Here is a 16,108-nt window from a genome sequence, read left to right as displayed (position 1 = left end):
TGAGCTTCTAGTAACAGTTTCACTAAGACTCAGAGTTGTTGCAACCCTGACACTACCTTATCAGATGGCTGGAAATGGCTGTCTTGGGTTTTTTTTTTTTTCTCTAAAACAAAACAAAACAGACAAAGAATCACAAGAGTAACACACTAAATGATTTTCATCAAATCGAAATGTGTCTAGTAGGGAAACTGTCATTTCTTTAAGACTCTCTCTTTGAACAGTCTCTATTCCTTTAGAAATCTCTTTGCTCCTTTTCTATTCAGGATTTTATCTGTTTAAAGATCTTATCAAACCAAGACCCATGGATGCTTTTAGCAAAGTTTACTTTCTCAATCAGCTCTTCCAACTTACACTCTACTTTCATTTATTCGTGTCTTTTTCCTGTAATAAACTACAGAGATAAAATAATTCAGTAGTTTTACATGTAGTATATAAATATCTTTGAAGTAAATAGAAATTGCAGTAATAACAATAGTTTTAAGTTATAAACCAGGCGTAGTCTGATGGAAATGCACTAACTAGCTGTCTGCAAATTAGTAACGTTTGATTTATAGACTGCTCAATTTTTAAAAACCTGATTCACCTCTGACTGCAATAATTCAAAACCACCTATATTATTGCTTGAGGAAACCATGTTTCTATTTCTCCAAAGGCCTGGTAAAATATACAGAAATGTATTATATATGGCATCATCATCATGGCATAAATTATTGCTTGAAAGATTGTTATAAAGTATTGCTAAGAAGTTGCTTTGAGGCAAGTATAAAATCCAATTTTTGATATACATAGTGAAATGAAGCTTTAAGTATTAGCTTGGTGTCTTTTTTATAAAGATACAAGATTTATAGATCACAGAAGTCTGAATTAAGGCTGTCATTTCAATACTTAGTGTGTCCTAAACTCATTCTTTGTACCTCAGTGGTGAGAGTCAGCAAAATCAATGTATTGTAGAGTTTTGGCAGTAACTCAGAAAGTATCTCATATACCTAATAGCCCTCTAGTGAGCAATATTCATCCCTCATGCTTATCGGTGTTTGAAGAGTCATGTTTTGAAAACAGAGTAAGCACTTGAAACCAAAGGTAAAATTAAAAGTTATGGCAGAAATGATAGCAAGAAGCCCAGAGTGCTTAAAAGTTCGGAATAACTATAAATAAAGTAGTATATTGCTATTGCAATCAACTTGTATTAACTTCTAATCATTGAGATTATATGCATGTTCTTCAATAATCTGCAAATCTGGCTGTATACAGTGTTACCTAGAGTGACTTTCTAAACTCGGGTTCTTGGGTCTTATTTGCATGATGTGCTGAATTAAAGTATCTTAAGGAAATGCCCAGTAATTCGCATTCCTAAAACTTCCTAAGTAATTCTTATGGAACGCATGCACACACACACACACACACACACACACACACACACACACACACACACTACTTGCTTCTTTATAAAGAATTTGACAGTATATGGTCAGTTGTAATTTCTCCTATACTATAAATCTATAAATGACTTCTTTTTTCTTTTTTCTTTTTCTTTTCTTTTTTTTTTATTTTGTTTTGCTTTTGGTTTTGTTGTTGCTGCTGTTGTTTGTTTGTTTTTCAAGACAGGATTTCTCTGTGTAGCCTTCTCTGGCTTCCTTGACTCACTTTGTTGACCAGGCTGGCCTTGAAGTCACAGAGATCTGCCTGGCTCTGCCTCCCAAATGCTGGGATTAAAGACATGCACTACCACTGTCATGCCTTATTTTTTCAATGAAAGAAAAGAGGTAACGAAAAGGAAACAAAGGTGGAAAGACACTAGTAATTAATTTCCATTTTTTGAATCAAGTTGGGGGAAGAGATTTTGCACACTATCTCAATTGACCCTGACAAGATGATGATAATTTATATAGAATATAAGCAGCTTTTCTTCATTCACCACCATAAGGATTCTGACATGACCCAATAGCTAAGGCATTTAACTTTTTTTAAAATAAATTTTGTTCCTTCATGTTGACACAACTTATGTGTATATTAAGATGGCTCTAAGTTAGGTACACTCATATAAGACCAATGCATAAAACCAACAAATTTGTTCTGTAAGGCAAAGGACACTGTCAACAAAACAAAACAACAGCCTACAGACTGGGAAATAAACTTCTCCAAACCTACATGCAACAAAGGACTAATATCCAAATTATATAAAGAACTCAAGAAATTAAACACCACCAAACCAATTAATCCAATTAAAATGGGGTACAGAGCTAAACAGAGAAGTCTCAAAAGAGGAATATTGAACGGCTGAGAAAAATGTAAAGAAATGATCAACATCCTTAGTCATCAAGGAAATGTAAATCAAAATGACTCTGAGATTACGTCTTACACATATCAAGAATGGCTAGAGAAAAACTCAACTGATAGCACATGCTGGTGAGGATGTGGAGAAAAGGGAACACTACTCCATTGTGGGTGGGAGTGCAATCTGATACAACCACTTGGGAAATAAATCCGGTGTTTTATCAGAAAATTGGGCATTGTGCTACCTCAAGACCCAGCTATTATACTCCTAGGCATGTAACTGTGTGACATTCTTTCACACTACAAGGGCAATTGCTCAACTATGTTCATAGCAGCTGTTTTATTAATTGCCAGTACCTGGAAACAACATAGATGTCCATCAACAGAAGAATGGATAAAGAAACACTGGTAGATTTACACAATGGAATACTATTCAGCCATCAAATCCAAGGCAATCTCGCAGGCAAATTAAGGGAACTAGAAACGATCATCCAGAGTGGGGTAATCCAGACCCAGACCGAGATAGACACACATGGTATATGCTCACTTTATAAGTGGATATTATAGTGGACCAACAAACATGTCCTCTGAGAGACTCCACCCAGTGGGGGATCAGGGCAGATACTTGGACTTGCAGATTGACACTGGGCAAGTTGTATGGAAGAGTCAGAGCAGTGGTAAGGGTTGTCATGAATTCTACAAGGAGACTATCAAGACTGAAGGGTCTGGAACCAGTAGGGTGGGGCATACACAGACTGATACACCAACCAAGGACAGTGTAAGCAGAGATCCTGGACCCCTGTTTGGGTGTAGCCAATGGAGAGCTCATTCTTGACATATGGAAGGGGTAAGCAAAGGACTGCCTCTGAGAAGATCTATGATGCTCAGGATTTCATCACTGCCCCTTGGCAGAGAGGCATTGTGGCAACACAGAGAACGGGGATGAAGACTGCCTGGATGAGACCTCATTGGCTGTGGTCAGAAGGTGGGGGAGGAGGACCCCACCTGTCAGAAGTCGAGGAGAGAGGAATTGATTGTAAGGTAGGAACAGGAAGATAAAAGTGATGAGATTACAATATGAATATAATGTAAATTAATTATAATAAAAAGAAGCGAAAAAAGAATTTGGACTATCACTTTATACACAGTCTCTAAAATAACTGTAGGTCTCCAATATAATAACAGAAAGAACCAAACTAAGATATAATGATGATTCAAAAATTTGAATCGTTAGGTTTTGTTTGATGAAAAGTCATACGTGTAAAATTAATTCCAAAGGAATAGTTAAGGAGTTGCACCAAGTGTATTTTGAGGAAAGAGAAGTAAATGTAGACACAGTACTGGCTCCACACACTAAACATAATTAGGTATTGTCAGTAAAGTCTAATACTATGTGGGATATCTAACCTGGATGAAGCATTATCAACCCTTCCTGTGTCTAAATCTGGTGACAGGTAAAGAGGAAATGATATTTGATGAATGCTGGGCTTGAGGTGTTGAGATAGTATATGGTGAGCACACAGAAGAAGAAAGGGGGAGGAAGATATAACCAATGCCTTGCTCAAAAAACATGAAAATACGGAAACTTATGTCACTGTTTACTTTCTATCCTATACATGTACCACACTCATTTCAACCAGTCATAGACCCAAGTACCTGTCAATGATGATGGTTATAATCTCCAAGTCCTTCTTAACACCCCACAACTGTAGACCCACTTTTTCAGTCATCAGTAACACTGGTCTATCCAGAATGCAGTTTGAAGGTTGTGTAAATTCTTCGTGATTTTGCCTTTTGCTTCTGTTTACTTTTGCTTTATAGGTAGAACTCTGGGAAAATTTGAAAGTTTAAGAACATTGGAAAAGTTGAGAATTAGATTGTTTTAGCTCATTATTGTTTTGTTTTGCTTTCTTTGAAGAGGCACAAACTTTAATAATTTATGAACATCTATTTCTATCCTGATGTTACAGTCATTACACAAGAGAAAAAATTTTGAGACTATAAGAACTAAATTGTGCTGGATCCACTGACCAATTCTCCAGTTGCGTGTATCAGTATTTGTGTCAGACACATTGGTTAAAGATCACTGGAGTCCATATATAATATGGCATTGAAAGAGAAACACCAACTAGTTTAAAATACAATAGAAGAAATGCATACAGAGGTAGATTTTAGAAAGTTGGGTCACAGATAAACTTCACTACATGATACAGCTGAAAAGCTGAACTATGTTTCTGAAACAACTTACTCTTTCATTGTGGATAATGTTGCTATTTATTAAAATCGATGAGATAGCCTTTATACAATAAGATTTGAGTAAATATATAAAGATTATAACTATGCTTGATTATTATTTTTGTAGGTGACAATATTCTCCTCATCAAATGAAGATTCTGCAAGTGAGAAATGATGGTAATAAGGTTTAGTTGCAAAGCTCCTTTAATAACTTAACTATATGACCCAACTCTCAAACATGGAACCATGCTGCCTTTGAAATCTTTCATTGTACAGTAAGCTAAACATTTTATAACAATTTGCAATCACTGTGCTTCTATACACATTATTCTAAATTCCTTTCAACCTGAAACACTAAAGATATTCCTTTCCTAAGAGTTGTAAGTGTATGAAAGTAATAGAGAGAGATTAGTCAATAAAACAAAAATCCTTTTCTTGTATTTGCAGTTAAGATTCCTAAGGTAGAACATATGAACTCTGCTGTATAGGAGAAATGAAAGCATAAATTCCTTACCTTCTCCCATAGGTGACTGCAGACAGAACAAAATACTTTTTTTTTAACTATGCCTCACAAGCACATTTCACAACAGTATAACATTGCAGTCATTTGAAACAGTCTGAAAAACTCATAAAAGGTTAGACTCCTTTCTCATCCTCTCTTCAAAAATAGAGTATAGTATTTGAGGAATAGAGTTTCCTGTAAGTGATATTTAATAGATTTTTGCAGTATTATTTAAAGTGATATTTCTGACAAGAATGGCTAATGGTTATTTCTGAAAATAATGGCTATTTTCTATGTAAAATCATGTAAACATATATAGAGTTTGTGATGCATTTGAACACTGAGAATAAATGAACAAATTTTCCCTTGAGCTCTATAACAAATCACTGAATAATAGAGTGGATTTCAAATAATAGGTTTAAAAAGATAACACTTGTGTTTGTACATTTTGCATATATTTTCTTAAATACAGAGAGAATAACTGTGTGTTAAGACAGTTGCTCAGAAAAATCTTTCAAAAATATAGAAATAGATTGAAAGGTTCATGCGAAATATTTTTTAGCCTTATGGCTTATTGAGTGTTGAATGATTGAATGTATCATGTTAAACACAGTTACTGTACCTAATTGACATAAATGACCTTAGTGAGCATGGCTATCTTCCCTTGTTCCTTAACATAACAGTAAAGAGACCATTAGCTTCCTTCATGCATTTTTTCATATGGTTATTTTTTAAATATGATCATGACTACTTTGTGTTTTACACTTCATACAAATTTGTCCATGCCTGTCTACTGTGAAGGAAGTAAGTTAATACCCAAGTCCCTTAAAGACATTTATTTATAATTATTCTCCTAAGGATATACTAGCCTTGGCTATAAAGACTCCTTGACATACCATGGGTTTCTACCAACATGATTTTAAAAAATTAGAGAACTAAGTCAGAGAAAAGGGGAAAGGACAGGTAACAGCTTAGAACTTGGAGAACATACGTCTTTCCTTCTCCATGTGAATATTGTTGAACGAACCATTGTACCAGGGTAAGAATACAGATCCAATTAGAAAGTGTACATATTTATAATAAGCAATTTTTTAATATAACTGTTTCCAGGTCACATACTTAGAGAATGTAAAAACACTGATTAACCCTCACATATGATATTTGGAATTAGTTAAAAGCATATTAAGTCCAGTAAACACAGCTACTAGTGAGAAAAATGGTCCACTCTAGTGTTTCAAAACAGCAAAATCTGCTGTCCTTCCTCTGAAGGACAGCAGGTAGCCAAGAAGAGACTTGATACCCTATGAGAATATACAGGGGGAGGTAATCCCCCTGAGGAACAGTCATAGGGGAGGGGAATAATGGAAAAATGGGGGGGTAGGAATGGGAGGATACAAGGGATGGGATAAACATTGAGATGTAACAAGAATAAATTAATTAATTAAAAAAAACAGCAAAATCTTTCAGGTCATTAAACTTTTAGAAGTTTAGGTTTTATATCTGATCCCAAATATGAAAATTCTAGCTACACTGTTCACTCTTAATTTCAAGTTAGCCTGTAATATTTTTTTCATGCAATGTTTGTTATTGGTAACAGACATTCAGTTTAGAAGAACATGCTATGAAAACCTGTTTACATATGGTGCTTACTGGGTCTGGAGTTTAGGCTTGTTCCAGTATTTATGAGGTGATTCACTGCTTAAAAAAGTCTTGTTAATGAAACTGAAGAAGAATATAGTTCTATAATCTCAAAGCCATGAAATACAGGGTTTTCCTTTGTTTTGTGGTTAGGAAATAAGAAGCAACATTCTTGGCAAATTTTCTGACAGGCCTTTTTCAGTAACGCTCGTATCAAGAATTTGCCTCTGAGAGTAGCAGTCAGTTCTTTGAAGGCATCGGTCAGACACAGGAAGGACAATGAATAATACATCATTTTTTGAGACAATATTAGTTAAGAAGCCATGTAATATTGCAAAAACCATCTACATTGATAAGCTCTAACTTGAGAGGGCCCAGTTTTGCAAAGCACTTTGTTTTAAGTGGTACATTTGAAGATCACAAAAGGGTCTTTCCTGAATCTTAGTTAAAGGTTTGTTTTCTACTAGAAAATTCCATTTCCTCTGGATCCAAGCGACATTTGGCAAATCTAAAAGATATGGTTACTAAGCAGACAAATACTTTATCAACAGCTGATATCCTTAGTTATACACAGTCTCAGTTCAAGCACTAATCTTTCTAAAGGAGTGAAACTGTATTAACTTAGTAGGTTAGTATCACATAATATACCAACAAAGCAACAGCACATTATAAATATCTAATCATGTTGTGTGAAATGCAATTATCTCAAAGAAGATTGTGTGTGTGTGTGTGTGTGTGTGTGTGTGTGTGTGTGTGTATACAATCCCTAAAATATTTTTGCTGAGTTACAGTTCTTCTTCCTTTGATGTTTAAAAATACTACCATGATGTATGTATGAAATGTCTATTCAGGAAAAAAATAGAGAGTATTCCTTACCTACTAATTCACTAAATGTATATATATATATATATATATATATATATATATATATATATATATATATATATATATGCGTGTATGTGTGTGAATATATATTATATATTCAAAACTGGCTTTTGAGAGTGGTACAAATATATAGGGAAAGATACCTGCATGGGTATAAAACAAGAAAACACAGGCTCTATTGATTGATTATGTTTGAAAGAGGGTCTGTACTTAAAAATAAAATATATATGACCAGAAATACTCATATGAATGGATCCATCTTATTTTCCCTCTCATATCCAGTTAAAAAAACGGAAAGCAATCATTCACTGTTTGGAGTAGCATTGCCCCACTCTAACATAAAAACTCTACTATATGTTCTTACAGAGCATTGGAATAGAAGCAATCTCTTCCTCCCCTCCTCAAGACCCATGTTCGGGATTTGTATTTTGTTTTGTTTTTTGAGAAGTCTTTCATCAACATCAGGTCTCAGAGGCTTGTCTCCCGGAGGAACATTGTGCCAATATTGTAGGAAACCTTTTTTATTCTCGACGAAGACAGAGATGGCTTTGGCAGCTTTGGACCAGTCCTTAACTCCAGAAAATAGCAGACCCCAGGGATTTCCTTTGGAAAGTTGTCTGGAAGGTCTTCACGGGAACGAGGAATAAATGTGAAACTGTCCTCTTGTTTTAGTAATCTAAGAAAAAATTAAAAATAATGTGAATAAAACAGCAGGGGAAATAAGACTACATGAACTGTTCAGCTATACTCAGGAAGCTATTCTCTAACTATACTCAAGGTATACGACACTCTGTGTTTTTGAATACATGTGACTGTCATGACTCCAAATATTAGGAAGTGCTGTGATGTGGAGCAAACTACTTCACATTACAACAATAGTATAAAGGCCTTATTAAGGTATTATAAATACTTCTTCCAAGTCTAATTTTTCTAAGTAGCTATCCTTGAAAAATATATGTTCAAATTTGATTTTTTCTAAATAAAAGCCTACGAGAAATTCAAAACATGGCACTTCATTTCAAATGTGCAGGACCTAGTTTGTCTGTTTTGAAAACCTGCCTAAATTATAAATTTCTCTTTTTATATTTTATAGACTCTCAATAAGTGTTGAGTGTGTGTTTTGTGAGTCTGACATATAAACAAGTATTTAGCTTTGTAAAATAAATAACTGCACAGCTGTCCCTGATATTCGCTAATAGATTCCTAACCAGACATAGGTTCCAATCAAATACAGTCAAATATCTTGGTTCATGTTTTCCTGTCACATTCAGAGTCTGAAACTGAGAATAGGAGCACTTGAGGAGATTTATTCTCTAAACTTTTTGAATTCCATGAGAAATTGTTTTTGATATCCATATCTGAAAACACCATGCAGAACTACAATTTCACTGAATAATTTTTTACAAATTGGGTGCCTCCACACACACACACTCTTCTGACTACAGTCTAAGCACTTTACAGTTTTGACAGTAAAAATGAAAAAGGAAAAATAAGAAAGAAAATAAATCCCCACCCTAAATAAACAAAAATACAATGTTTGAAACAGAATATATGTTGTAAGAAAAGGTGAGATAAAAACTAGTGAAAGAAATCCCAGAAGAAGAAAAAGTGAAAATGAAAAAGCATGAAGGATTTAATAGATAAGAGGTTAATTTTAGTGAAGAATTTCATGGAGTGAATATGGAGGATGCCTCTGAAGGTCAGAAACAAGGCTGTGCACTGGACAAATGAGTTTCAGGTCATTTGATGGACAGCATTACAGAGTATGTTTGGGAAAGAGAGTGAAGGCTAAGGCCATACATTAGAACACATTATTGAAATTATAAAGAGTTTAGATTTTATTTGAAAGATATTTTGGAGGTAAAGTCATTATCATTTTTATAAAAAGTATACATCTTCATAAATCAGGTTAGTGTTAACTGTAGCTCAATGAAATAATGTAGGAAATGGGAAGGAAAATGAATCATTTTCAACTGTTCCAACCAGGAAAATTATTATCTGAAAATGACAGTTAACTGACTAATAATTATTACATTGTGAGAAGCCTATGCTTACTGTTATAGTACATAGGTGTAGAATGTTTCCTGTGAAAGAATAAAAGAGCCCTTTGAATACTAATTAAAATATAATGCAATGATTCTATTATTTGGGGCATGAGGATCATTTTAGGAGTTCTAAAATCTAATAAAGGCCAGTGATTATACAAATATCCCCAATATGTAGATTTTTGAAATGTTTAAATGAAACTAGAAAAATTATTTATTTCAATAACTAGAAAACTTTGTGCAACAAACAAGGCTGGAAGATAATGACAGTTCCTAAGTGCCCTCCAAAGAAGTAATCAATCATGTCTTCTATCATCTCACATGATTCAAAGACCTCAAAATAAAACCAGAGACAGTAAATCAATTAGAAGAAAAAAATGTGGAAAAACCTGGAACACACTGGCACAGGAAACAACACCCATACCCCAGGCCTCAAGGTCAACAATTAATAAATGGGACCTCATGAAGCTGAGCAGATTCTGTAAGGCAAAAGACACTGTCAACAGGACAAAGTGAAGCCTACAGATCAGGAAAAGATCTCCACCAACCCTACATTGGACAAAGGTCTAATATCCAAAATATATAAAGAACTCAAGAAATTAAATTTCACCAAACCAAATAACCTAATTAAGAAATAGGGCTCAGAACTAAACAGAGAATTCTCAACAGAGGAATATCAAATGGCTGAGAAACACTTAAAGAAATGCTCAACCTCCTTAGTCATCAGGGAAATGCAAATCAAAACAACTCTGAGATTCCATCTTACACCCATCAGAATGGCTAAGATCAAAAATTCAAGTGACACCACATGCTGGCGAGGATGTGCAGAGAGAGGAACACTCCTTCATTGCTGGTGGGAATGCAAACCATTACAGCCACTTTGGAAATCTATCTGGTGCTATCTCAGAAAATGGGGATACGGCTTCCTCAAGACCCAGCTATTCCACTCCTTAGAATATACCCAGAAGGTGCTCCAGCACACAACAAGAGACTCTGCTCAACCATGTTCATAGTAGCCTTATTCATAATAGCCAGAACATGGAAACAGCCTAAGTGTCCCTCAGTAGAAGAATGGATAAAGAAACTGTGGTACATTAACACTATGGAATACTGTTCAGCTATTAGAAACAAGGAATTTCCAAAATCTGTGGACAAATAGATTGAGCTAGAAATGATCATAATGAGTGAGTTAACCCAGAAGCAGAAAGAGTCAAATGGTACATACTCACCTATATCTAGACACTAGCCTAAGGGGCATGTCCCATGAAAGTATTCACTTACCAGGAAAGTGGGTGAGAGGGGAGGATATCCTATTGGAACTTTAGGTGAGAGAAGCATGGGAGAATGGGGAAATGGAAGGATCCAGAGAGTCCTAGAAATCTACAAGAAGAATATTATGATGGACAGATCTGGGCCCAGGGGTCCTGTTCAAACTATGGCACAAGCCAAGGACAATATGTGCAGTAAACATCAAACCCCAACCCAGATCTAACCAATGGACAAGAAATTCTTCACAGTTGAGTGGAGAGTGGGGATTGACTTTCACACAAACTCTGGTACCCCATATTTGACCACATCCCCTGGATGAGGAAGCCTGGTGGCACTCAGAGGAAGGATAGCAGGCTACCAAGAAAAGACTTGGTACCCTATGAGCATATACAGGGGGAAGAGGTCCCCCTCAGTCACAGTCATAAGAGAGGGGAGTAAGGGGAAAATGGGAGGGAGGGAGAAATGGGAGGATACAGGGGATGGGATAACAATCGAGATGTAATATGAATGAATTAATAAAATATATTTTAGAAAAGATTTTAAGGGATGTGTGAAATGGAAGTCTTTTATTTCTTTAACAATTTAGTTGTTATGTGTTGTTTATCTGAAAACTGTCTTGTGAGACAGCACGCGATGTTTTGCTGAAAAAAAAGACACATGAGAGGGAGTGTGATGTTCAGAAAGGCTATCAGTAGAGCCCCACAGACAGTGATATGATGCTCCTGGATTGCTACACCATGCATCACTTCATTAGTCTTCACTAGCCTTCACTGGACTCCACACAGAAAGAGTTGAAAGAATTTTTCATGGAACTCCAACTGAGTCTAGATATATCCCAACTCTTGCTGATTCTGCAGAACTTTGCTGTTTCTTCTGGATCATGCTGCCACTACCACTGCTGATGTTTGCTGTTTGGTATTTGATATTAGACAGGACTGCTGGACAAAGAGCAGAATCGTCCCAAGGAACTACTTCTACATGAGTCTACAACCTGCTTTTCCTATTAACCTTTTTTCCCTACAAAGCTAAATACTTGTTTATGTGTCAGACACACAAAACATATACTCAACACTTATTGAGAAATGTTTAAGAGCCCCAAATAAAATAGATATTGAATAATTTAAGCCTACAGAGATGGACACTAAGGATTAAACTGAGAGCCCTACACATGTTAAACAATTATTATTATTGTTTTTTAATTTGTTGTTGAATTATATGAAGACTTGAATTTTGTGAAATTGAATTTTACTGGTTAACCTAGTGTAAATTTGAATTTTCATCCTCCTACCTGTTCCTTTAAATGTGCTTGATAACCAGCTAACCAGCAACACCATGTCTGGCCAGAGCTAAGGGGCATGTGTGACTTAAAGCCAAAGCAGGAGGAAGTAGCAAGAGTATAAATGGCCTTTCTGAGGACTAGAAAGATTATGGGTAGTTGTGAGAGGCCGCACTCACATTCGCCATTACAAGATGGCACTGACATACTGTGTCCCAAACTGGTAAACAAGTAATCTGCGCATGTGCGAAGGAACTTTCCACTTGTGCTCTGCCTCTCCCGTGGCGTCATATCACCTGATGAGTAACAGCCAATCAGGGACTGACACATCCTAAGCGGAGAACAGTTTCCTATATAAGGGATGGGTTTCTTCAGTTTGGGGTCTCCATTTTACTCGCTGTAAGCTTATGCTCTCCCTCTCAAGATGCATTAAAGCTTTGCTGCAGAAGGATCCTGTACGTGTGCCGTGTCGTTCTTGCTGGCGAGACGGTTACGCGAGTCACATCTGGTGCCGAAACCCGGGAAATTGACCACACCATCGTCAGCACCTTCGGAGACCCCTTGACTTCAAGGAGGATTCAGAACTGCAGGGATAGGTAAGTTCGGAGAGGTATGCATATTTCTGAATTTCTTGGGCCTATTCTAGGAGTGATATTTTTTATTTTTTTACTTGTAAAAAATTGCCTAGAGGATGACAATTGCAAGAGGGCAGTAGAGGAAGGACAGGTCGCCCTAGAGGAAGTTCAGGATAGCATGTCAGAAACCGAACGTAGTGAGAGGTTGGGTGCGCGCAAGAAAAGGGATACCCGTAAAAGGAAAGAAGCTAAGAACCCTCCTGTAAAAGGAGTGCAGTCCCCTGATTCCCCAGAAGGGACATCACAAGGAATTTACCCATTAAGGGAACTTGAGGCATTAAATATTGATAGCTTTGCAAGCTCTAGCCCCAATGCCTCTGACAATGAGGCTCTTGATTCAGAGGAAGAAGCAGAGTTAGAGGAGGAGGCAACCAAATATGAGGAGGAGAGATACTACCCAGACGAACGAGGAAATAATAAAAAACCCTCCCATAACTCCTCTCATAGGGTAACACCCACTGCTCCTCCACCCTATGAACTGCGGTCTGGATTTTCCTTTTGGCCGGAAAAGATTCGTAAAAAATTACACAATTTTTTTCCTGTTTTTGAAACAGAGAACGGGGGACGAGTACATGCCCCCATCGAATATAACCTAATTAAAGAATTGGCTGAGTCTGTCCGCAAATACGGGGTTAATGCAAATTTTACCCTGGTAATGTTGGATAGAATTGGCACTGGCACCTTAACTCCTTCTGATTGGCAGATGGTAGCAAAAGCCACACTTCCAGACATGGGTCAATACATGGAATGGAGGGCTCTCTGGTATGAGGCCGCTCAAACACAAGCCCAGGCCAATGCTCTTGCCCTTACTCCTGAACAGAGAAACTGGACCTTTGACTTGTTGACAGGTCAAGGTCAATTTACTGTGAATCAGACAAATTACCATTGGGGAGCTGTAAGAGTGCCCATTTCCATGGCACTCTTTACCCTAAATTTTTAAAATCTAGATGATAAAGGCCATACTGCGGCAGAAAGACACTATTTAGAGCCCAGCAGGCCAAAAGAAATGGTCAAATGGAAGGATGTTCTGAGTAACAAATGGAAAGGACCGGATCCTATTCTTATAAGATCCAGGGGAGCTGTGTGTGTTTTTCCACCGGATGAAGACAATCCGTTTTGGGTACCAGAAAGACTTACCAGAAAAATCCAGACGGTTCCAGAAGATGCTGATACTCAGCCTGGTGATGACCCAAGTGATAATAACAAAGGGGGAATAACGCTGGGGGATCATGTCAACATTCCCACTCCCAATGCCGAATTGGACAACAGAATTCAAGCAAACATTAAGAGAATTAAGAACTGCCATCATTCAAGTTAATTCCACATGCCTGGATCTGTCGCTTACAGAGGGACTTTTGTCATGGATATCTTCGGCTTTCTCCTCCTTTAAGGAATGGGTTGGGGTTGGATTATTTGGAGCTGCGATCTGCTGTGGGTTAGTGTTGACCCTATGGTTGGTCTGTAAACTCAGGGCTCAAACAAAAAGAGACAAGGTGGTTATTGCCCAAGCACTTGCAGCAGTAGAAAGTGGGACCTCCCCTGATATATGGCTATCCATGCTTAAGCAATAAGTCGCTGGCTGCTCAGCTCCTGCACCCTCAGAGTCTCAGCTCATTGCACGAGGTGGAGTGAGTAAGTTTCAGCAGCCCTGGAGAGTTGCATAGTGAGGCATTGCAGTAAAATGGCTCTGTGGCAATATGAGCTATTTACCTCTGTCTCCACTCTCTTTAATGGGTGTCTTATTGCTTCCTAAATAAAGGAATAGGGGGAGACGGCGGCTTGGCGGGCAGCCTTTAAGTCCTAAATAAGGGCAATGAGTTTTCTCTCTCTCTTTCTTCTCTCTGCGTGGCCTTTGCACTCGACTGGGCCTAGTTGCCATTGCACGTCGAAAGGCACCCTATATCTACGTGCACCCAGTGGCCGTTGCACCCCGCGGGGAAAATTGCCCGTTGCATGCGGGACGGCACTGAGTGGTACCTCTAAAATGGTCCTCGATCGGTTAGTCCAGAGTCATGCTCCAGCCTTGATCGGACCATTTCCTTTTCCTAAGCTCATTGCCCATACAACAAACTGTAGCGAGCTGCGAACCCGATGTGGCGCCAGTTTTCACCTATTCTTTTAGTTAGGCCTTTAATTAAAAGAGAAGGGGGAGATGTGAGAGGCCGCACTCACATTCGCCATTACAAGATGGCACTGACATACTGTGTCCCAAACTGGTAAACAAGTAATCTGCGCATGTGCGAAGGAACTTTCCACTTGTTGTGCTCTGCCTCTCCCATGGCGTCATATCGCCTGATGAGTAACAGCCAATCAGGGACTGACACATCCTAAGCGGAGAACAGTTTCCTATACAAGGGATGGGTTTCTTCAGTTTGGGGTCTCCATTTTACTCGCTGTAAGCTTATGCTCTCCCTCTCAAGATGCATTAAAGCTTTGCTGCAGAAGGATCCTGTACGTGTGCCGCGTCGTTCTTGCTGGCGAGACGATTACGCGAGTCACAGGTAGTGATCTTTCATAATATTTAATTGAAATACATCTGCTTCATTTTACCTTCTACTTAATCGGTTTGATTTGATATTAAGTTCTTGTATAAAAATATTCCCTTCAATATTTAACTGTTCAAAAGTCCAGTGATAGTCTGTTTATTAATGTAGTAAAGATGAGCTTTCTCCTAGGTTCTTTCATCTTCATTTTCTGTTTTTTATTATGATTTTAATAACCATATGTGTCTATGGAACAATCTCACTACAATGGGCACCAGTGAAATTTTATGAACCTTTTGACATAGCAGGAAACACTTTTCATTTGGGACTACTTTGTTTGTTCTTTCATTATTTTTTCAACATTATTCTCTATGTTTTCTTTTTGTGGGTTTCTGCTTAGTCAGATGTTGGACTAGGTAAATTGATTCTTCAATTTGTTTTCCTTTCTTTGTGATTAACTTATCATTTTTAAACTGTATTTTCTCGAAGATTGCTTCCACTACTATATATGGTGAGTGGTAGGATTCTGCTACAGTCCGCCTACCTGTGATGTCACCACTCACCTGCCCAGGGTCATATAAAAGAACAGACCCTCCACATCACTCTCTCTCTCTCTCTCTCTCTCTCTCTCTCTCTCTCTCTCTCTCTCTCTCTCTGTATCTCTCTACTTCCCTACTTCTATCTCCTCTCCAGCTCTCCTATCTCTTTCCCCTTTCCCCTCTTGCCTTTCCACCGAATGCTCATCTAATAAACTCTGTAAAACATAATATCTGCCTGGTACCTTGTATTCTATCACACACCTTAATCTTTAATTTTTATATATAACAGTGAGATTTCACATAACAGTTTATTTTCTAGGGGACAAT

General features: G+C 37.6%; 1 protein-coding gene across 2 annotated transcripts in view; it reads right to left on the bottom strand.

Annotated features, from left to right (window-relative positions):
* Positions 1 to 7,955: 7,955 nt before the first annotated feature.
* The window catches only part of Gucy1a2 (guanylate cyclase 1 soluble subunit alpha 2), a 321,255-nt gene continuing 313,102 nt past the window's right edge, over positions 7,956 to 16,108 (bottom strand). For both annotated transcript variants that reach the window (XM_051155869.1, XM_051155868.1), the window contains exon 8: positions 7,956 to 8,210. In XM_051155869.1, the coding sequence (XP_051011826.1) occupies positions 8,003 to 8,210 (208 nt within the window). In that variant the 3' untranslated portion in view covers positions 7,956 to 8,002. The remainder of the gene's footprint in view (positions 8,211 to 16,108) is intronic.

This window comes from Acomys russatus, chromosome 14 (genome assembly GCF_903995435.1).
Source record: "Acomys russatus chromosome 14, mAcoRus1.1, whole genome shotgun sequence".
Classification (NCBI taxonomy): Eukaryota; Metazoa; Chordata; class Mammalia; order Rodentia; family Muridae; genus Acomys; species Acomys russatus.
This window is presented reverse-complemented; position numbering and strand designations above follow the sequence as displayed.